At 41.2% G+C, this 23,503-nt stretch overlaps 1 protein-coding gene across 1 annotated transcript; it reads left to right on the forward strand.

Annotated features, from left to right (window-relative positions):
• The first annotated feature begins 1,682 nt into the window (after positions 1–1,682).
• Positions 1,683–9,782, forward strand: ZSCAN26 (zinc finger and SCAN domain containing 26). The gene is made up of 4 exons (XM_066234810.1): positions 1,683–1,945; positions 5,183–5,672; positions 5,941–6,058; positions 8,152–9,782. Exons 2-4 carry the CDS (start codon positions 5,247–5,249, stop codon positions 9,048–9,050), a joined length of 1,443 nt encoding a protein of 480 aa, XP_066090907.1. The 5' UTR covers positions 1,683–1,945; positions 5,183–5,246; the 3' UTR covers positions 9,051–9,782.
• The last annotated feature ends 13,721 nt before the right edge of the window (positions 9,783–23,503 follow it).

Here is a 23,503-nt window from a genome sequence, read left to right on the forward strand (position 1 = left end):
TTTTTCCCCTTTTCTGTTCTAATAATATCAGTGCTTGAAATACTGAATAAATTACATCATAAAATGGTTAGTATGATGTTTCAAAATTATCAACTGATTAAACCAAAGTTTATTCAGATTTTTAAAAACTTTTAAAAAATGATTTTAGAAAGGAAGGGAGAGAGAGAGAGAGAGAAACAACCATTCCTTGCTCCACCCACTCATACATTCATTGGTTACTACTTGTCTGTGCCCTGATCGGAAGTTAACAGAGACCATTCCAACCAGCTAAGCAATCTGGTCAGGACAAATTTATTCAGATTTTTAAAAGGGTTTATTTTATTCAAAGACTATAAAAATACGGTTTTTCATGTAATTAGCAAGAGAAAATATTTATTTTCTTCCTTAGAATTTATTTTGGCAAAGTAATTGATGCTATTTCCCCTCTCCCATCCTACATTCATTGCAAAGTGTTGATTATTCTCTCCCACAGTAATTTTATCTTAAACTTTGCAATCCAAATATATGCTCATTCTTCAATTTAATCTTCAAAATTCTTTGACACTTATTTTTTGCCAATGGGTTTGATGGCTTTGTGTTTTTCTTCATATTTTTCTTTTTATTTATTTTTTTAAGTGAGGGGAGAGCTGATAGGCAGGCTCCGGCTTGTGCCCTAAGATCCACCTTGCAACCCCTTCTGGAGCCCGATGCTCAAATTAACCAAGATATCCTCAGCGGCACCTGGGCATCCCTTGAGAACCAATCGAGCCACTGGATGCTAGAGGGGAAGAGAGAAGAGGGAGAGGGAGAGGAAGGGAAGAGAAGCAGATGCGTGCCCTGACCAGGAATGGAACCGGGGATGCACCCCTGGTGGATGCTCTATCCACTGAGCCGACTGGAACGGTCTTAATGGCTTTTTAAATTGGGGAGAAATGGTAAACCATGTGTCTATATTTTATTTTATTTATTTTTTCTTTTTTTTGTATTTTTCTGAAGCTAGAAACCGGGAGAGACAGTCAGACAGACTCCCGCATGCGCCCAACCCGGATCCACCCGGCACGCTCACCAGGGGGCGACACTCTGCCCACCAGGGGGCGATGCTCTGCCCCTCCTGGGCGTTGTTCTGTTGCGACCAGAGCCACTCTAGCGCCTGGGGCAGAGGCCAAGGAGCCATCCCCAGCACCCGGGCCATCTTTGCTCCAATGGAGCCTCAGCTGCGGGAGGGGAAGAGAGAGACAGAGGGGAAGGAGAGGGGGAGGGGTGGAGAAGCAGATGGGCGCTTCTCTTGTGTGCCCTGGCCAGGAATCGAACCCGGGACTTCCACACGCCAGGCCGACGCTTTACCACTGAGCCAACCGGCCAGAGCCCATGTGTTTGTATTTTAATTATCTGAGTGCGCACAGGGGAAATGCCAATTTTTTTGTGATAACAGTAAACTTAGCTGGCTTAATTTTACACGAAGAAAATAACGGCTTAAAAATGAAAAAAACACCCAAGGTCGCATCCATCCGCTCATCCTGACAGCCACAGGGCCCAGAGCCTTGGGCGAGGGGGGGGGGGGAGGGCGCAGGACGCCATCGAGCCGCGGTCCTCCGGCGTTCCTAGAGTGGCATCTCTAGAGCCGCGGTCGTCAGGCATTTGTAGAGCTACATCCCTGGATTTGTGGTCCTCCGGCGTTCCTAGAGCGGAGACGTGCGCACCTACGGAAGCGCCGACGCCAGCGGAGCCCAAATGGTCCGAGTGGGCATTCGGCTAGTCCTGTGGGTCCCTGGTGGGTGGCAGGTGTTTGTACTCGGGGAGAAACCGCGGCCCAGGGTGGGCGAGCAGCTCCTTCCCTGCGGGCGCTGAGGGGCCGCGCGGACGGGGTGTCCTGGGCCTGCGAGGCGGCGGAGCTGTGGCCTCTCGTTCACCAGACAGCGCTGTTGGCTGCAGCTTTCCATGCAGCGAGCGCAATTTCATACGTAGGGTAAGCCTTAAAAAGTAATATTTGAGTAGAAACCTGAAGGAGGTGAAGAGACTTATGTGGTTATTGGGGGTCTCGAGCTTTGTAGGCAGAGGGAACAGCCAGTGCAAAGGCTCTAAAGTAGGAGCTTGGCTGACACATTGGAGGAATAGCAGGAGACCAGAGTGAGCTCAGTGTTGAGGATGATACCGCCGAGATCGGGGTTGCGGGGAGGCATTGGCTTGTGTAAGGAATTAGGTCGTTTTTTTGATGTGAAAGAGCTTTTGGAAGATTTGAGCAGAGTAAAAACATCTGATTTGTGTTTTAAAGCATTTGTAGCTGGGGACTCATGTTGAGATATATAGACTGTGGAGGGGCAAGAAATGGAATAGGGGAACTGAAAAGTTAGGAGACTGTTAAAAGTAATACAGGTAGGAGATAAGGATATCCTGGACAGTGTTGTAGAAGTGGTTACTAGTGGTCAGTTTAATGATCTCCTTTGAAGGTAGAGCCAACAGAGTTTGCTGTTGGATCAGATGGGGGTTGTGAGAGTAAGAGAGAAGACAAAGATAGAGTCGTAGCACCACAGCTCTAGGAAAGATCTGAGGTACAGCTTTGGGACCTTGAATAAGTTATTTAATTCTTCGTGTCCCAGTTCCCTTCTCTGTATAATGAAGTTAGTAATATTATTTTCTTGATAGGGCTTCATTAGTGCATGTAAAGCACGTGGAAAAGTTGTGCTATAAGGCATGAAGAGTGAAAGGGCATTAATGAGAAGAAAATTGGAAGGTTGAAGATGTTCCAGGAGGAGGAGTGATATGTGGAAGGACTCAGGAGCAGGCAAGAGTGAGGGACTAAAAGTTCATTAGATCACAAGAAAATATTAAATCCTATTAGATGTTTTTAATTTGATCCTAAGAGTAACGATGAGCCATTAAATACAGTTGCACAGCAGAGACATAACCATATATTCTCTTTAGAAAGATCATTGACACCTGATGTGTGTTGGTGCAGTGGATAAAGTGTCAACCTGGAATGGTGAGGTTGCACATTTGAAACCTGGGCTTGCCTGGTCAAGGCACATATGGGAGTTGATGCTTCCTGCTCCTACCTCCCTTCTCTCTATCCCCCTCTCTCTCATCTCTAAAATGAATAAATAAAGTCTTAAAAAAATAATTAAAAAAAAGAAAGATCATTGACTATAGGGAGAAACTACAGTGGTGAATCAAAAAGCCACTTGCAGTAGTCTGGGTAAAAGAAGGTGGTGGGAAAGAAAATGAAGAGAAGTGGATGGTTTGAGTGATATTTAAATAGAATCAATAGAACTTGGTCTATCTCAGGGGTAGTCAACCATTTTATACCTACTGCCCACTTTTGTATCTGTTATTAGTAAAATTTTCTAACCGCCCACCGGTTCCATAGTAATGGTGATTTATAAAGTAGGGAAATTACTTTATAAAATTTATAAAACAGCGTTACAGCAAGTTAAAGCATATAATAATAATTACCAAGTACTTTATGTCGGATTTTTGCTAAGTTTGGCAGAATAAATCTTTATAAAACAACTTACTGTAGTTAAATCTATCTTTTTATTTATACTTTGGTTGCTCTACTACCGCCCACCATGAAAGATGGAATGCCCACTAGTGGGCAGTAAGGATCAGGTTAACTACCACTGGTCTATCTGAACATGAGAAATGAAAGGAGGCTGGAAGGATCAGCTTTTCAAATTATTTATTATATTTTGTGTTTGATATATGTAATTAACATCACAAAAAGTGAGTCACTACTAATTCAATATTCTATTACTCAGAGTTCTCCAGAGAAGCAGAACCAATAAGCAATATATAGATATAGACATATACATAGATGAAGACTTATTATTAGAAATTGGCTCACACAGTTGTGGAGGCTCGCAAGTCCCAAGATGTGCACAGTGAGTTGGCAAGCTGGAGACTCAGGCGAGCCAATGAATTACTTCTCAGCTGAGTCCAGAGGCCTGAGAAATAGGAGATTCGATGGTGTGGTTACTTTCGATGGTGCAGGTTCAAGACCCAGTAACAGCCAATGTTTTTAGTCATGTCCAAAGGCAAGAAGAAAGTCCCAGTTTGAAGCCTATTAGGCAGGAAGAATTCTCTTCCTAGGGGGGAACCTTTTTGTTTCACTCAGACCTTCAACTGATTGGATAAAGGCCACCGAAATTATGGAGGAAGGTCTGCTTCAGTCAGTCTACTGATTTAAGTATTCATCTCATCTTAGAAACACCCAGAATAATGTTTGACCAAATATCTGAGCACCTCATGGCCCAATCAAGTTGTTAGATAAAATACCAAACTTTTAGTTCTGCTTAATAATCATCATTCACCACTTTTTTGGACTGTTACACTTCCATTAAGAAAAGTAGGATTTGGCCTGACCGGTGTTGGTGCAGTGAATAGAATGTCGACCTGGGACATTGAGGTCCCAGGTTCAAAACCCCAAGGTTGCTGGCTTGAGCATGGGCTCATCCAACTTGAGCGCAGCCTCACCAGCTTGAACATGGGTCACTGGTTTGAATGTGGGATCATGTTAAGCAGTCACTGGCTTGAGCAGTCACTGGCTTGAGCAGTCACTGACTCGACTGGAGCCCCCTCCCCCCATCAAGGAACATATGAAGAGCAATCAATGAACAACTAAAGTGCCACAACTATCAGTTGATGCTTCTCACCTCTCTCCCTTCCTCTCTGTCCCTTTCTCTCTGTTTCTGTCACAAAAGAAAAAAAAAACAACAAAACAAAACAAAACATTTTTTTTTTCTTTCAAAACAAAACACTTTTAACAAAAGTACTATACAGGTGGGAAGGCACAAGGTTGGTTGTCTTACTGTTTGGGTTGCTAGATTTGATCACTGGATTAAGTTAGTGTTATCTCCATTTTTCCCTTTGTAATTAATAAGTGGTGAGTGTGGAGATTCATCGAGACTGAGAATGTCCTTTCCCCCTACTCCTTTCACACAGCGGTTCCACCCATTTGTGGTCCCTGATTGAATCAGTGGTTTCATCGAGAGCTATGTGGGGATTTTTCAGATGTATTATTCCTCCTCCATTAGTTGGCAATCTTTTGTAAAACAGTTTTCTTATTGTGTTCATGTTCCATTTTTAGGAATGTTTTTCTTAGAGAAGACAAAATGGATAGTAATCATGGGAAATGTACACACCCAACAAAGGGGTATTGCTATTGCTTTTGTTATTGTTTCTGTGATTCTTGTTATTACATTTCCAGAAGTATCCCTGAGGAGATAGTCAAAAGAAAGTTCTCCAAAACTGAGAGTCATCTGAAACTGGGGATGGCGACAGTATTGATGAGTGCTCCTTCCCTGGCTCCTCTGAATCTGAAGAAGAAGGGGCTTCAAGCAATGAAGGAGGATCACCACTGTGCTTGGAAACAGGGATTCAAGCGGCAAGGAAACGGCACAGGCCTTGGACAGGAGCCACTGTGCAGACAGTTCAGGCAGCTGCGGTATGAAGACACCCAAGGACCTCGAGAGGCACTGAGCCGGCTCCATGAGCTCTGCCTGCTGTGGCTGCGGCCCGAGGTGCTTAGCAAGGAGCAGATGCTGGAGCTGCTGGTGCTGGAGCAGTTCCTGAGCATCCTGCCCGCTGAGCTGCAGACTCGGGTGCGGGAGCAGCAGCCACAGAGCGGGGAGGAGGCCGTGGTTATACTGGAGGATTTGCAGTCAGAGCTCCAAGAAACAGAACAACAGGTGGAAAAGGTAAGATGTGCTCTTTTGCAGGAAAGCAGGAATTGAGATCTCAACTGGAGAAGAGGACATGAGCTGAGCAGTGGGATGAGAACCGTTGAATTCTGTTTCAATGGCTTTTTGATTTGGCTGCTCATTGTAGGTTTTACCTTTTCTCTGCTGGGAGGAAACTGAATGCTATTTTTTGCTTCTCTGGCATCTTCACTTTCTTTCCTGACATTGGAATGTTTTTCTGAACAGCAGTTTCCTCCTATACCCATTTGTACCCAATTGTCCCTAGGATGTAGAACAGGTAAAGAAACAGAACATGCGTTTGGAAGAGAAGGCAGCTGGGAACATAGTGCAGGCCCGGCAGATCCGACCTGAGCATGCAGTTCTGAAGCCTGAAACAGAACAGGGTAAGAAACAGACTGCGTCTTTTGCATGTGAGAGCCCTGCTCAGCACCCTGGGCATTCTGTTTTTCGTTCTTGTTTGGAGTCAGGTTTATTGAGGTACAGTTTACATATTATAGACCTACTCTTTGTAAGTGTGCAATTCAGTGACCTTCACAAAGTAATTACAGTCATCTGTTCACTATAACAATCAAGATATAAAAGATCCTATAACCCCAAACATTTCCCCTGTAGCCTATCCTTTTTGTTTGTTTATTTGTTTGTTTTGTATTTTAATTACAACTGAAGCCTCCTGTGTGGATCTTCACTCCATTACTGTCAGGTGAATAAAGAATTCTAGGTTCTCCCCCAAGACACAGAATTCTAGCCACAGACTTCATTATTTTTTCTTATTGCCTTTAAGTCACTGTAAATGACCACAGTCTGTGTGTGTGTGTGTGTGTGTGTGTGACAGGGAGAGACAGTGAGAGAGACAGACAGGAAGGGAGAGAGATAAAAAGCATCAATTCTTCATTGCAGCTCCTTAGTTCTTCATTAATTGCTTTCTAATATGTGCCTTGACCGGAGGCTACAGCAGAGTGAGTGACCCCTTGCTCAAGCCAGCGACCTTGGGCTCAAGCTAGCAACCATGGGGTCATGTCTATGATCCCACGCTCAAGCTTGCGACCTTGGGGTTTTGAACCTGGGTCCCCCGTGTCCCAGTCCAATGCTCTATCCATTGCTCCACTGCCTGGTCAGGCTCTTTTATTTCTAAATGTCACCCTGAGTATTTTTTTGCTCTACTATGTTTTCTTTGACACTGAAATATCTCTTTCTAATTTCTGACCTTTTTATTTTTATTCTCTACTTTTCAATCTGATACAAGCCCTGCTTGTCATCTCAGTACCTCCATTGAAGTTACCTTCTGTTCATACTTCGTCATTTAAACACATATTTATTAATGTTGCTCCTCTCTTTAAAACCCTTCAGTTAGCTGAGTAATGTTATTCTTTTAATCTTTTTCTTAATATTTGAAACATTCTGTAATAAAGAGTAAAAAATAAGAAAAACCACCACTTTCAGTGACTTCCAGTAGCTGTTTACAAAGGCCTCACACATCATATTCTAGTGTCTGCTGACCTCGTAGCCTCAAGTGCACTAACATAACCAACTTCTGATTTGCTTAGACTTTAGCACCAACAGTTCTGTATCCTGGGGAAAGCCCTATCGCAGACAGATTGGGACAGTGAGTCTCCTATGTCCCATTCTGCCTAGTTGCATTCCCTCTTCTCTGAGACTCTTCTGTCTGGAATAGTTCTTTTTCACTCTCTCTAATTCCTACTCATCCTCAGGACCTAACTTAGACATCACTTTCTCTGTCCTTAAGTCCCTGTCAGGTTCCCCACTATATGTTCTATCTCATAACTGATCACATTATGTTACAGTTGCTGGTTAAGGTCTATTTTTCTCCTGCTAGACAGAATAGCAGGGCCTGTGTTTTGTTTTCTGAGTCTGTTACAGTCCCGGGCCTAGAGTAGACCGTCAGTAAATGTCTATTTTTTGAATTGTTGATATTGATTCTAAAGCCTTCCTTTACCAACTACCTACTTTTTAAATTTTGGATCCTGCTTCAAAGGTCCCCTTCTTCTGGAAGATTTGAAGTTTAATTTACATATCTACAGTTACATAGCTGGTCAGTGATAAAATTGGCGCAATGTCTGCATTTCTTCATTTTTACTTTATTATTGGCCCCAGGGTCCTCAGTTGACCTAGGTTTTTAATTTTACATGTGACAAGTCATTTCCAAGAATATATAGCCATTCCCTTTAAGACAGTTTGCTAGCATGTGTGTGTGTGTGTGTGTGTGTGTGTATTATGTCATAAAAGTCAAACTATAAGAATAAGTCACCTCCCACCACAACCTCCATCCTTCCTCAAAGGCAGCCACTATTAACAGTTACTTGTGTATCATTCCATATATTTTCTATACAAACACCAACACCCACAACATTTCCACTTTGCATACATGGTTTGATTTAAATATTTCCCTTCTAATTATATATTCCTTTTCCCAAGCACCAAAAGTCAAGTAATTGGTGACTTATATTTAATGTTTCAGGTGAAGAGACAATAATTGAGAATGGGACACTGGTTGTAGAGACAGACTCTTGTGGAGAAATGGAGTTGTCTGGAAAAATACCTGAGCCCACAGAGGCTCAGTATGAAGGCTGTCACTTAGAAAGCCAAGAGTCCAAGCCAAAGGAGAAGACCTATAGCTGCTCTGAATGTGGGGAGGGATTCATCCAGTGTTCACACCTGGCTAAACATGAAGGCACACACATGGCAGGGAAGCTCTATGAATCTGAAACATGTCAGACTTCCAGTCCTACTGGGTATCAGAAAGTTCGCTCCAGAGAGAAAGGTCATCAGTGTCACGAGTGCGGTAAAGCCTTTCAGAGAAGTTCACACCTTGTCAGACATCAGAAAATTCATCTTGGTGAGAAGCCTTATCAGTGCAAGGAGTGTGGGAAAGTGTTTAGCCAGAACACAGGCCTCCTGGAACATCTCAGAATCCACACTGGAGAGAAACCTTTTCTATGTATCCACTGTGGAAAGAACTTCAGGCGTAGCTCTCACCTCAGTCGACACCAGAGGATTCACAGTCAGGAGGAGCCCTGTGAATGCAAGGAGTGTGGGAAAACCTTCAGTCAGGCCCTGCTCCTCACCCACCATCACAGAATCCACAGCCACTCCAAAAGCCACCAGTGTCATGAGTGTGGGAAGGCCTTCAGTTTAACCTCAGACCTTATTCGACATCACAGAATTCACACTGGAGAAAAACCTTTCAAGTGTAATACATGCCAGAAAGCCTTCCGACTGAACTCACACCTTGCTCAGCACATGCGAATCCACAATGAAGAAAAACCCTATGAGTGTAATGAATGTGGAGAAGCCTTCAGGCAGAGGTCAGGTCTGTTTCAACATCAGAGATACCACAAAGACAAACTGGCTTGCTGAGGTGTCTTCTCCTTATGGAACCTCAGAGACAGTACACTAACAGGCAAATTGCATTTTAGGAAATATCACCCTAGCCAATTCTGGCATCAGAGAATTCGTAGGGGCCAATTTGAAGGCTCTTTCTACTTTATTTTCTTTGAAGTCCACTTTCTTCCACAATAACTTGACCTTAGATGGTACTGGGGTGTCAAAGATGAATACCATTCTTCTTTTTTTTTAACTGATTTTACAGAGAGAGGAAGGGAGAGAGACGGGAACATTGGCCTGCTCCTGTATGTACCCTGACCGGGGATTGAACTGGCAACCTCTGTCTTTTGGGATGATACCAATCAATCAAGCTATCTATCCAGGGCTCTCAATGGTGTCTTAAAGTGAGATTAATGATGAGCGTATTCCCCCACTACCTTCATTAACCTTCACTCCTTCCCCACCCCTAACCAGCAGAGACATTTTGGAAAGCAAAGATTGCTTAATTTTACCATTTTCCACCCCCATCTCTGCCACAATACCTCATTGATTCAAGTTAGAAATTAAGGTCTTATTTATACTAGAGAAGAGATTCATAAGTTATTTGAATAAACCGTGTTGAATTTATTCAAGTAGCAGCTGTATTAGTTGACAACTCCAGTGCCAGTCCAGTGACTGCTGCATAGACATAACTCAATAAATGTCTGAGGGAAGAAATTGGACTTTTTAAAAAATACTGATGTTGCAATTTTAGAATGTTGCTTGTTCTGGAATTTTTTGAAAGTCAATAAAGTCAGCTTAGAGATCATGGTCTTTATATTATGAATATAAAAATGTCATTGCCGCCTGACCTGTGGTGGCGCAGTGGGTAAAGCATCGACCTGGAAATGCTGAGGTCGGCAGTTCGAAACCCTGGGCTTGCCTGGTCAAGGCACATATGGGAATTGATGCTTCCAGCTCCTCCCCCAGCTCTCTCTCTGTCTCTCCTCTCTCTCTCTCTCTGTCTCTCCCTCTCCTCTCTAAAATGAATAAATAAATAAAAAATGTCATTGCCGTGATGAAGAATATTAAGCTTAGGAGACTCCACTCTGGTAACTAGAATCTGTGAGACAACGGGTAGGCATATTTTCTAAGGCTTTCAATACAGTTGCCAGATTGCCATTCCCCAAATCCTATAAGTCTGAAAATCTGTGCATCCTGTAAAAATGTGCATTATTTCCACACCCACGTCAACTCTGGGAATTATTATTTTGAATATTTGATAATCTAGTGTGTACAAAGTTGGTCTACTTTTTAAAGGGTTATAAAATAATTTTTTTACTATCAAAGTTGAACACAATTTCACATGTTCATTGGTCATATATAATTGCAGTTTTGTGAAAGCCATGTTTATCTTTGCTGAATTTTTCTGTTAGATTTTTTTACTTTTAAACAACAGTGCCTTCAAACATTAAATAGGGGAGCAAAATGTAAAAAATTTTGTGGTCAACACAATTCCACTAGGTAATATTTACCTTAGAATTAGAAGAGAATGTAAAAACATTCAGTGGTGTTTTCTGCAGCAGTACTTATAAAGAAAAAATAGAACCTATATACATCAATAGTGATAATTATGCTGCACACAATGAAATACTATGTAGCTGTCAAAAAACAAGGTGGTATGGTAAGATCTACAAGTTAGTTAACTGAAAAAGCTAAGGTGCAAAATTATATTATGATCCTATACTTGTTTTCAACTATATAGGTACATAGTTACTCACTAAACATTTATTGAATGCGACTATGTATGTGGTAGGTCCAGTCCTGGGAAGATCTGCACAAAACATTAACAACAGTTAAGAGTGAGATACTTAAAAAAAAAAAAAAAGTGAGATACTTCATTTTATTGTCTGTATGCAACTGGAGTTCCTGGGCATACATAATCTATATATTTAAGTTTAAAAAATAACATGCTGCTTGCGGGCAACCGTCCTTCAACCCCTGCAGCCTGTGATGGCCCTAAAGACAGACTCAGTTTTGCCTTTATCATCTGCCTGTGTTTCAACTGTAATGATTGACACAAATGAGAGCCCGGCGAGGGTCCCCCGGGAGGCCTGGGTGGGGGGTCCTTCCGGTGCACCAGAGAGACGTGAGACCCGGTCCTAGAGATGCCGGTCGTTGTGTGTCACGGCACGGTGCGGCAGGACGACCCCGGACCAGGTCGCGGCGCCCCCGTTCTCGGGTCCGGTCAGCTCCTTCACTCTCCTGGCCGCCTGTTCCCCGTACCCCGTACCCCTTTTTCGCTGACGACCCCCGTCCAGGTGCTCCGCGCTCCGGCGGCTTTCCAGAGGCCGGTACATCTTTGTTGTGCAGGTCCGCCCTCCTCGCGCCCGCGTAGCCATGTTAGACGTGCGCGTATCAGCGCCCACTGTGCGCGCAGCCCTGCGCGCTGTGGTGCTACCTCCGCAGCGGACGTTCGGGCTTCTGCGCCTCCTGTCCGGCCGCGTCACTCGCCTGCCACTCCGGGTGCGGCTGGACACCAGGTGGGACCCTGCTTGACCTCGCGGGGCACGGCGCTGGGGTGCGGTCCCTGCCCTCCAGGGCTCCCAGGACAAAACAGCTTTCTGTCTGTAAGTTGGGTTTGGGCTACGTTAGCGCCGGGCCTTGGAAATCCACTCAATTGGAAGGGGAGTCTCAGCCATAAAGGACGGGTGGTTGGGGAAAAATTTTCAATCATCCGGCGGGCACCTGAGGAGTTTGGGGACAACACGCTTTCTGGAAGCGTCAGCACCTTGTTCTCCTCGGTGACCTCTTGGCATGGCTAGCTCAGGCTTCCCATAGCAGGGCAATCCCCTGGTCGTGTGCCAAGAGCTACAAGAGCACCACCTCCTTTCAGTGTCATTTCTGCTGTATTCTGTCATTCAAAGTAAATAATAGGCCAGCAGAGTCAAGGGAAGGAGAAATAGCCTCCACCTCTTGATGAGAAGAGTGGTAAAGTCTTGTCACAAAAGGATTTGGAGGAAACTTTGGATACAAGGTCTGTTTTACCCTCGTGTGAGGAGGAATTTTCAGGGAGACATACAGAGAGATAGATGACCTTTGAGGGAATATTCATCTCTGTTACATTATTCCTTAAGTATAAGCTTCTCAAGCATCCTTGTTGTTAACCCTCCTTCCCTCATGTTCCTTACCTTACCTCTGGGCTCATTTCACAATAATATAGACAAGCACAACCTGCAGTAAGGATAGGAATGTAAAGGTGGTACATGGTGTCTTGAAGCTCGTAATTTTCATGATATGATCAATGACTCAGATGTGCATTTGGGAAAACATTTCTTAAAGCGTACATCACAGCTAAGCAAAACTTTTCCTCGTCTTTTTTTGTTGTTGTTATGTGTATTATATGTTGTATTCTTAAATAAAGTAAGTTAGAGGAAAAAATGTTAAGAACATCATAAGGAAGAGAAAATACATTTATGGTGTCGAAAAATATCTGCACCTAAGTGAACCCTCACAGTTCAAACCTGTGTTCTTCAGGGGTCAGCTGTCCATGACATCTTCCTGGAAATCCTAGGCGTAAAGCTCAGCATGGATGAAGCTTTGCACAGCTCTGCTCTTGCAAATAGGGACAGTCTCGTGAACATCAAGGCAGAAGATTCCATGTGGGAGGAGACATGCAGCTCACAGGAGAGGTGCTCCCACACTCAGGAGCTTTGCCGCCTGCGCTTTTGGCCATTCAGCTACTTGGAAGTGACTGGGCTTCATGAGGCTCTGGCCCAACTTCGAGAACTCTGGCTGTGGCTGTGGCCCAAGACTCTCAGCAAGGAGCAGATGCTGGAGCTGCTGGTGCTGGAGCAGTTCCTGAGCATCCTGCCCACCGAGCTGCAGACTTGGGTGCGGGAGCAGCAGCCACAGAGCCGGGAGGAGGCCGTGACAGCGCTGTTGAATATAGAGATAGACACACACAGGAGACACAGGACAACAGGTGGGAAGAGAACATTTCTATCTTTTATTTTTAAATAACTTACAACTTAGAGAAGTATTGGGAGGATAGTGCAGAGAACCCCGGTGTAGTCTTCCCCCAGACTCACCAATTGTCAACATTTGTTTTGTGATGTGTGTCTCTCTCTGCACATGTATATGTGTACATGCACACTGACTAACACACACACATGCACTTATTCAGGCACGATTTGAGAGTTAGTTGCAGATATTATACCCCTTTACCTCTGAACACTTTAGTTTATATTTCTGAAAAACAAGGACTTGCCTGTATAACCAGAATATAATTATCAAATTTAGGGACATTAAAGTTATGGTACTGTCATCCAAAAGGAGATCCGTGTTCAGATTTTACTGTAGTATTCCAGTAATGTTCTTTATGGCAGTTTTCCCCTGATTCGGGATATAATCCAGCATCAAGTGTTTCATTTAGTTGCCATGTCTCTAATCTCCTTGAATGTGGGAACATTGCTCAGTTTTCATTTGTCATAACACTGATATTTTTGAAGAGTACTAATCAGTTTGGTTTGTCTTATATTTTCTCATGCTAAGATCCAGGTTGTACGTTTTTGGCCAGAATACTATAGCAATCACAGTATGTTCTCACTGTACTCCCCCAGGCAGTTTGTGAGTTGTCCCATTACTGATCAAGTCAGGGTGGTATGTGAGGTGTCTGTCTAGGAAGTTACCATTTTCCTCTGCATAATTAATAAGTAATCTGTGGGATACATGCTGAGACAACATGCATATTATATTCCTCATGAAACTTTCACCCACTAGTTTAAGCATCCCTCTGGGGTGTTTGGTTTGGTTTGGTTTTCTTTGCAGAGATATCTCATCTCTCATTTGCTGCTGCGTCCTTAGCATAAGAACAGAGCCTGGGTCTCAGCAAGTGTGCGTCCATGTGTGCTGAATGAATGAATTTCTGTCTTATTCTCTGTCTTATTTGCTTTTTAGAGGATTGAATGGGGTTTGTTTTGTGTTCCCTGGAAGATGTCCCTAACTGCTGTTTGGTCTAGTTCCCATCAGGATGCCTTTTCAAGGTGAATCTTTTGTCCCTAGGCCTCTGTCTACACTCAGGGACAGTTCATGGGTCTACTGGTGACAGAATATCAAGGAGCCTCTTGCAATGTCAGAGCCTCCAGCTCTCCTGCCTGGGGTGACCACTCTGAAGTGTGAGCCTCCAGAACTTCTCCAGAACATCCAAGAAGTGAGCGTGAGTGCCAGGGGTGAGTTGAGTGAGGGTTCTGGGAGCAGGTTACTGACAGCTGCATGGTCTTTTTAGTAAAAGCTTGTATATCTGTATTGTCATTTTGTTTTTTGTCTAATTCTATACCTAAGCAAGCTTTTTTTAAAACACCTGAAATTATAAAATATTAGAATTTGATAATGTTCTTGTCCAACATCCTTAATGTTTAAATAATTAGGACAAGTAAAACTCAGACTTTAAATGAGTTGCCCAGGGCCAACAGAGGCAGAGAAACTCCTAGAATTTAAGTCACCTGGTCTTTTACCAGAATTCTCTTTCTATTACACATCTCTACTCTACCCTTGTGGGTATTTTAAATATTTACTTGGTAGCTTTACACAGATTTGTCTTTCCCCTGTGATAACATTTTCTTGAATGTCCTCCCAGCCTAATCTAATCTTTCAGTCATTTTAAATATAGCTTTAGACTTAAATGGGTTCTCTCCTTTTCCACTGTGAGGATACCGCTGTGTGCAGGGCTCTCTCACTTTGCTTGTCCAGGCTTCACCTACAGGAAAACCATCCCAGCTCTAGGTTACATGTCAGCTTTGTACAGTGGGGTAAGCCGCACACAGAATGCAGACGGATTAAGGAGAACAGAGAAAAGTCCCCAGACAGTTCAAAGAGACCTTACAACTACACGGGGCAGTAACCTTCATGGCAAAGGGTGCTACCATTTCCCCCAGAATTTGTTGAAAACTATTAGCTCTTTTCCCTGGGGAAATCATGTATGGTATTTTTCTCTTACCTGTGGTTTCACTTTCTGAGGTTTCAATAATGCCCAGTCAGTAGCAGACCAAAAATATTGAATGAAGGAATTCAGAAATAAACAATTCTTAAGTTTTATTTTAGTATTTTCAATTACGGTTTACTTTCAACAGTTCATAAATTTAAAATTGTGAGCTATTTTGAGTAGCATGATAAAATCTTATGCCATCCCATTCTATCCTGCACAGGACATGAATTCACCCATTGTCCAGTGTGTCCACTCCCCACCCCATAGTCACTTAGTAGCCATCTCAGTTGACTGTCCTATCTCAGTGCTTGTGTACAAGTTACCTTTATTTTACGTTATCGTAGCCCCAAAGTGTAAGTGATGCTGGTAATTTGGATGTGCCAGAGAGAAACCGTAGAGTGCTTCCTTTAAGCGGAAAAAAGAGTATGTATAGTTAAAACATAGTATATATAGGGTTCAGTACTGTCTGTAGTTTCAGGCATCTACTGAGGGTTTTGGAATGTGTCCCCTGCAGATAAGGCAGGGCTACTGTACATACAACATTATTCATGTAATTTCAGAGGGTTCAAGATTTACCACAATTGTTGTTTACCAGTCGCTACATTGGAGATCTGTGAATATTGATATTTTGACAGATTAGTGCAGAGCAGATGGTCGTATAACAAATGACATGAGAGCATCAAAGGGAGATGAAATGTATAGGACTCAGATGACTTGTGTATTTACCCGCTGCAGCATAAACAGAACTTTATATTTCCCTACTTTCTTGGCTTATGGTTCTATCTTCTTTCTTTTGTTATGAAAAACCACCACCACACGAAGCCTCAAATATTTTGTGTGTGTAGAGGTTCAGCGGTGGTAGGAAGGGAGCCCAACAGTCCTGAGGGAAAAGTTTTTTTGTGGAGTGGAAGAGAGGTGAGCCTTTGTTGAGCCTTGAAAGAGAAGGTTTGCAGAGGAGCAGAAGCCGGTAAGCATTCTCATTTACCTATGAAATGATCACTGGAGTAGAGGAAGGGGTAATGAATGGAAGTGAGTCACCAGAATGGTGAAAGCTAACAGTGGTTGTAACATACGAGATTCTTTAATATAAGTGGGGGCTTGAAGATCTGCACACAGTATCTCAAGAGAGTTGGACTCCAGCAAAAGTCTTCCTGGGCAGAGGGTTGGCTTCCTCGGTCCTCCCAGTGGTTTTCATAATTTTTACAGTTGGGGGCTGGTTAAAAAAAGAATTATTTCAGGGACTGCTAAGGCAGAAATCACTCTGAGCATAAGCTAATCTGGCAGATCATTGGGTCTATAATTTTCATACAACAGGATGGTTAACTTTTGTGGACCAGCACAAAATTTCTGGTGAGCGGTTTGCAGACAGGCTGTTGAAAACACTGCTCCCTAAACCCTATAGGATGCCCTGCTGCCATGGTGTGTGTGATAGGGTTGGGGACACTCTCTTCTCCTTCAGAAACACACCTTCTCATTCTCAAGAGCTGTTTTTATCATCTTCCCCTCTCAAATATTGTGGAAACTCTGCGTACTAGTTATAACCCCAGGCCTTCTCTGGGTTACCTGAGACAGGTGAACTAGAGATCTGTTTCCCAGGCTGTCTGCATCCACTGCTTGTGCTGGTATTTTCTAGCTCATGGCTACTGTCTCTTTCATATATGTATGTGTGTATGACTTAATTTTTGTACAGCAGGTTAGGTTCACAGCAAAATTGAAAGGAGTGTACAGATGTTTCCCATATATCCCCTGCTCCCACACGTGCATAGCCGCCCCCATTATCCACTCTCTTTGTTTTTTTGTTTTTTTTTTAATAATTTTATTTTTTTTAATGGGGTGACATCAATAAATCAGGATACATATATTCAAAGATAACAAGTCCAAGTTATCTTGTCGTTCAATTATGTTGCATACCCACCACCCAAAGTCAGATTGTCCTCTGTCACCTTCTATCTTGTTTTCTTTGTGCCCCTCCCCACCCCCCATCCCTCTCCCATTCCCCCCTCCCCCCCGTAACCACCACACTCTTATCAATGTCTCTTAGTTTCACTATTATGTCCCACCTACGTATGGAATAATACAGTTCCTGGTTTTTTCTGATTTACTTATTTCGCTTCGTATCAAGTTATCAAGATCCCACCATTTTGCTGTAAATGTTCCGATGTCATCATTTCTTATGGCTGAGTAGTATTCCATAGTGTATATGTAACACATCTTCTTTATCCAGTCATCTATTGATGGGCTTTTTGGTTGTTTCCATGTCCTGGCCACTGTGAACAATGCTGCAATAAACATGGGGCTGCATGTGTCTTTACGTATCAATGTTTCTGAGTTTTTGGGATATATACCCAGTAGAGGGATTGCTGGGTCATAAGGTAGTTCTATTTTCAGTTTTTTGAGGAACCACCATACTTTCTTCCATAATGGTTGTACTACTTTACATTCCCACCAACAGTGGATGAGGGTTCCTTTTTCTCCACAGCCTCTCCAACATTTGCTATTACCTGACTTGCTAATAACAGCTAATCGAACAGGTGTGAGGTGGTATCTCATTGCCGTTTTGATTTGCATTTCTCTAATAGCTAAAGAAGATGAGCATCTTTTCATATATCTGTTGGCCATTTGTATTTCTTCCTGGGAGAAGTGTCTATTCATATCCTCTTCCCATTTTTTTATTGGATTGTTTGTTTGTTTGTTGTTGAGTTTTATGAGTTCTTTGTATATTTTGGATATTAGGCCCTTATCTGAGCTGTTGTTTGAAAAAATCATTTCCCATTTAGTTGGCTTTCTGTTTATTTTGTTATCAGTTTCTCTTGCTGAGCAAAAACTTCTTAGTCTGATGTAGTCCCATTCATTAATTTTTGCCTTCACTTCTCTTGCCATTGGAGTCAAATTCATAAAATGCTCTTTAACACCCAGGTCCATGAGTTGAGTACCTATGTCTTCTTCTATGTACTTAATTGTTTCAGGTCTTATGTTTAGATCTTTGATCCATTTTGAGTTAATTTTTGTACAGGGGGAGAGACTGTAGTCCAGTTTCATTCTTTTGCATGTGGCTTTCCAGTTTTCCCAGCACCATTTATTGAAGAGGCTTTCTTTTCTCCATTGTGTGTTGTTGGCCCCTTTATCAAAAATTATTTGACTATATATATGTGGTTTTATTTCTGGACTTTCTATTCTGTTCCATTGGTCTGAGTGTCTATTTTTCTGCCAATACCATGCTGTTTTGATTGTCGTGGCCCTATAATATAGTTTGAAGTCAGGTATTGTAATGCCCCCAGCTTCATTCTTTTTCTTTAGGATTGCTTTGGCTATTCGGGGTTTTTTATAGTTCCATATAAATCTGATGATTTTTTGCTCTATTTCTTTAAAAAATGTCGTTGGAAGTTTGATGGGAATTGCATTAAATTTGTATATTGCTTTGGGTAATATAGCCATCTTGATTATATTTATTCTTCCTAGCCAAGAACAAGGTATATTCTTCCATCTCATTATATCTTTTTCGATTTCCCTTAACAATGGTTTATAGTTTTCATTATATAAGTTCTTTACATTCTTTGTTATGTTTATTCCTAAGTATTTTATTTTTTTTGTTGCAATCGTGAAGGGGATTATTCTTTTGAGTTCCTTCTCAGTTGTTTCATTGTTGGCATATAGAAAGGCTATTGACTTCTGTATGTTAATTTTGTATCCTGCGACCTTACTGTATTGGCTTATTGTTTCTAGTAGTCTTTTTGTGGATTCTTTGGGGTTTTCGATGTATAGGATCATATCATCTGCAAAAAGTGATACCTTTACTTCTTCTTTTCCGATATGGATGCCTTTTATTTCTTTGTCTTGTCTGATTGCTCTGGCTAGAACCTCTAGTACCACATTAAATATGAGTGGAGAGAGTGGACAACCCTGTCTTGTTCCTGATTTAAGGGGGAAAGCCTTCAGTTTAGTGCCATTTAATATGATGTTAGCTGATGGTTTATCATATATGGCCTTTATCATGTTGAGATATTTTCCTTCTATACCCATTTTGTTGAGAGTCTTAAACATAAAATTGTGTTGTATTTTATCGAAAGCCTTTTCTGCGTCTATTGATAAGATCATGTGGTTTTTGTTCTTTGTTTTGTTGATATGGTGTATTACATTAACCGTTTTACGTATGTTGAACCATCCTTGAGATTCTGGGATGAATCCCACTTGATCATGATGTATTATTTTTTTAATATGTTGTTGAATTCGATTTGCTAGTATTTTGTTTAGTATTTTAGCATCTGTATTCATTAGAGATATTGGTCTGTAGTTTTCTTTTTTTGTGCCATCCTTGCCTGGTTTTGGTATGAGGGTTATGTTGGCCTCATAAAATGTGTTTGGAAGTATTGCTTCTTCTTCAATTTTTTGGAAGACTTTGAGTAGAATAGGAACCAAGTCTTCTTTGAATGTTTGATAAAATTCGCTGGTATAGCCGTCAGGGCCTGGACTTTTATTTTTGGGGAGGTTTTTAATGGTTTTTTCTATTTCTTCTCTACTGATAGGTCTGTTTAGGCTTTCTGCTTCTTCTTGACTCAGTCTAGGAAGGTTGTATTTTTCTAGGAATTTATCCATTTCTTCTAGGTTGTTGAATTTAGTGGCATAAAGTTTTTCATAGTATTCTACAATAATTCTTTGTATATCTACGGTGTCCGTGGTGATTTCTCCTCTTTCATTTTGGATTTTGTTTATATGAGTTCTTTCTCTTTTTTCCTTGGTAAGTCTTGCCAAGGGTTTGTCAATTTTGTTGATCTTTTCAAAGAACCAGCTTCTTGTTCTATTAATTTTTTCTATAGTTTTTCTGTTCTCTAATTTATTTATTTCTGCTCTGATTTTTATTATCTCCTTTCTTCAGCTGGTTTTGGGTTGTCTTTGTTCTTCTTTTTCTAGTTCCTTAAGGTGGGAAGTTAAGTGGTTCACTTGGGCTCTCTCTTGTTTGTTCATATATGCCTGAAGTGATATGAACTTCCCTCTTATCACTGCTTTTGCTGCATCCCATAGATTCTGATATGTCGTATTGTCATTTTCATTAGTCTGTATATATCTTTTGATCTCTGCACTTATTTCTTCTTTGACCCATTCATTTTTTAAAAGTATGTTGTTTAGTTTCCACATTTTTGTGGGATTTTTTTCCTCTTTTTTGCAGTTGAATTCTAGTTTCAAGGCTTTATGATCAGAAAATATGCTTGGTACAACTTCAATTTTTCTGAATTTGCTGATGTTGTTTTTGTGGCCCAACATATGGTCAATTCTTGAGAATGATCCATGTACACTGGAGAAAAATGTATACTCAGTCACTTTGGGATGAAATGTCCTGTAGATGTCTATCATATCCAGGTGCTCTAGTGTTTTGTTTAAGGCCACTATGTCTTTGTTGATTCTCTGTTTGGATGACCGATCTAGAGCCGTCAGCGGTGTATTGAGGTCTCCAAGTATGATTGTATTTTTGTCAGTTTTGTTTTAAGATCAATAAGTAGCTGTCTTATATATTTTGGTGCTCCTTGGTTTGGTGCATATATATTAAGAATTGTTATGTCTTCTTGATTCAGTGTCCCCTTAGCCATTATGAAATGGCCATTTTTGTCTCTGAGTACTTTTGCTGTCTTGTAGTCAGCATTATCCGATATGAGTATTGCTACATCTGCTTTTTTTTGGATGTTATTTGCTTGGAGTATTGTTTTCCAGCCTTTCACTTTGAATTTGTTTTTATCCTTGTTACTTAGATGAGTTTCCTGTAGGCAGCATACAGTTGGATTTTTTTTTTTAATCCATTCTGCTACTCTGTGCCTTTTTATTGGTGAGTTTAATCCATTTACATTTAGTGTAATTATTGATACTTGTGAGTTCCCTATTGCCATTTTATATCTTGCTTTCTGTTAGTTTTGTGTCTTGTTTGATCCTTCTCTTTCGTTTTTCTATCTTTTGTTTTTATTTGGTTGTATTCCATACATCTTTCCTCTGTTGCTATCTTTTTTATCGCATGTGCTTCTGTGGTGGTTTTTTCAATGGTGGTTACTTTTGAGTAATGAAAAGGGTCCCTACCCTGTTCATTGTAGCGAACTATTTTGTGAGTACTTTTGCACTCCATCGTCCTTTGCTACTGTTAATCTCCATCTTCTCCCCCTCTTTCTTTTTGTTGTTGTCACAGTTTAAATTTGGTTTTATCGTGTTCTTCTTGGAGCTTTTACTTGTGGCTCTGTTTTTTTTTGTTCTTTGTATCTGATTGGAGAACCCCTTTTAGTAATTCCTGGAGTGGGGGTTTTCTGATGATAAATTCCCTCATCTTTTCTGTATCTGTGAATATTTTTATTTCTCCTTCATATTTGAAGGATAGCTTTGATGGGTTTAGTATTCGTGGCTGAAAGTTCCTCTCTTTCAGGACTTTAAATATTGGGGTCCACTCTCTTCTAGCTTGTAGAGTTTCTGCTGAGAAATCTGATGATAATCTAATGGGCCTTCCTTTATATGTTGTATTCTTCTTTTCCCTGGCTGCCTTGAGAATTTTTTCTTTGCTGTTGGTTTGTGTCAATTTCATTATGATATGCCTTGGAGTAGGTTTGTTGGGGTTAAGAAAACTTGGAGTTCTGTTTGCTTCTTGAACTTGAGGCTTTAGTTCTTTCCACAGGCTTGGGAAGTTCTCATCTATTATTTATTTGAGTATGTTCTCCATTCCATTTTCTCTCTCTTCTCCCTCTGATATACCTATTATTCTTATGTTATTCTTTTTGATGGAGTCAGATAATTCTTGTAGGGCTATCTCATTTTTTTTAATTTTTGAGTCTCTTTCTTCTTCTCTCTGTTGTGCCTCAGGTTGCTTGTCTTCTATTTCACTAATCCTCTCTTCTATCTGACCTGTTCTATTAGCTAAGCTTGTTACTTCGTTTTTCAGCTCGTGAATTGAGTTTTTCATCTCTGTTTGATTTTTTTTTTATTTTTTTATTTTTATTTATTTTTATTAAATTTAATGCAGTGACATTGATAAATCAGGGTACATATGTTGAGAGAAAATATCTCTAGATTATTTTGCCATTTGATTGTGCTGTATACCCCTCCCGCAAAGTTAAATTGTCTTCTGTCACCTTCTATCTGGTTTTCTTTGTGCCCCTCCCCTCCCCTAACCCCTCTCTCCTTCTTCACCCCCTCCCCCCTCCCCCAACCCCCCTGCCCCTCTTGCCATCACATTCTTGTTCATGTCTCTGAGTCTCGTTTTTATGTCCCTTCTATGTATGGATTCATCTCAGTTTTTTTTCTGATTTACTTATTTCACTCCGTATAATGTTATCAAGGTCCATCCATGTTATTGTAAATGATCCGATGTCATCATTTCTTATGGCTGAGTAGTATTCCATAGTATATATGTACCAAAGTTTTTTAATCCACTCGTCCTCTGACGGACACTTGGGCTGTTTCCAGATCTTCGCTATTGTGAACAATGCTGCCACAAACACGCGGGTGCATTTCTCCTTTTTGAGCCATTCTATGGTGTCCTTGGGGTATATTCCTAAAAGTGGGATAGCTGGGTCAAAAGGCGGTTCGATTTTCAGTTTTTTGAGGAATCTCCATACTGTTTTCCACAGTGGCTGCACCAGTCTGCATTCCCACCAGCAGTGCAGGAGGGTCCCCTTTTCTCCACATCCTCGCCAGCACTTATTCTGTGTTGTTTTGTTGATAAGCGCCATTCTGACTGGTGTAAGGTGATATCTCATTGTGGTTTTAATTTGCATTTCTCTAATGATTAGTGATGTTGAGCATTTTTTCATATGCCTATTGGCCATCTGTATGTCCTCTTTGGAGAAGTGTCTATTCATCTCTTTTGCCCATTTTTGGATTGGGTTGTTAGTCTTCCTGGTGTTGAGTTTTACAAGTTCTTTATAAATTTTGGTTATTAACCCCTTATCAGACGTATTGTCAAATATGTTCTCCCATTGTGTAGTTTGTCTTTTTATTCTGTTCTTGTTGTCTTTAGCTGTGCAAAAGCTTTTTAGTTTGATATAGTCCCATTTGTTTATCCTGTCTTTTATTTCACTTCCCCGTGGAGATAAATCAGCAAATATATTGCTCCGAGAGATGTCGGAGAGCTTACTGCCTATGTTTTCTTCTAAGATGCTTATGGTTTCACGGCCTACATTCAAGTCTTTTATCCATTTTGAGTTTATTTTTGTGAGTGGTGTAAGCTGGTGATCTAGTTTCATTTTTTTGCAGGTAGCTGTCCAATTTTCCCAACACCATTTGTTAAAGAGGCTGTCTTTACTCCATTGTATTTCCTTACCTCCTTTGTCAAATATCAGTTGTCCATAAAACTGTGGGTTTATTTCTGGGTTCTCTGTTCTGTTCCATTGATCTATATGCCTGTTCTTATGCCAGTACCAGGCTGTTTTGAGCACAATGGCCTTGTAGTATAACTTGATATCAGGAAGTGTGATACCTCCCACTTTCTTCTTCTTTTTTAAGATTGCTGAGGCTATTCGTGTCCTTTTTTGGTTCCATATAAATTTTTGGAATA

This window comes from Saccopteryx bilineata, chromosome 6, assembly GCF_036850765.1.
Source record: "Saccopteryx bilineata isolate mSacBil1 chromosome 6, mSacBil1_pri_phased_curated, whole genome shotgun sequence".
Classification (NCBI taxonomy): Eukaryota; Metazoa; Chordata; class Mammalia; order Chiroptera; family Emballonuridae; genus Saccopteryx; species Saccopteryx bilineata.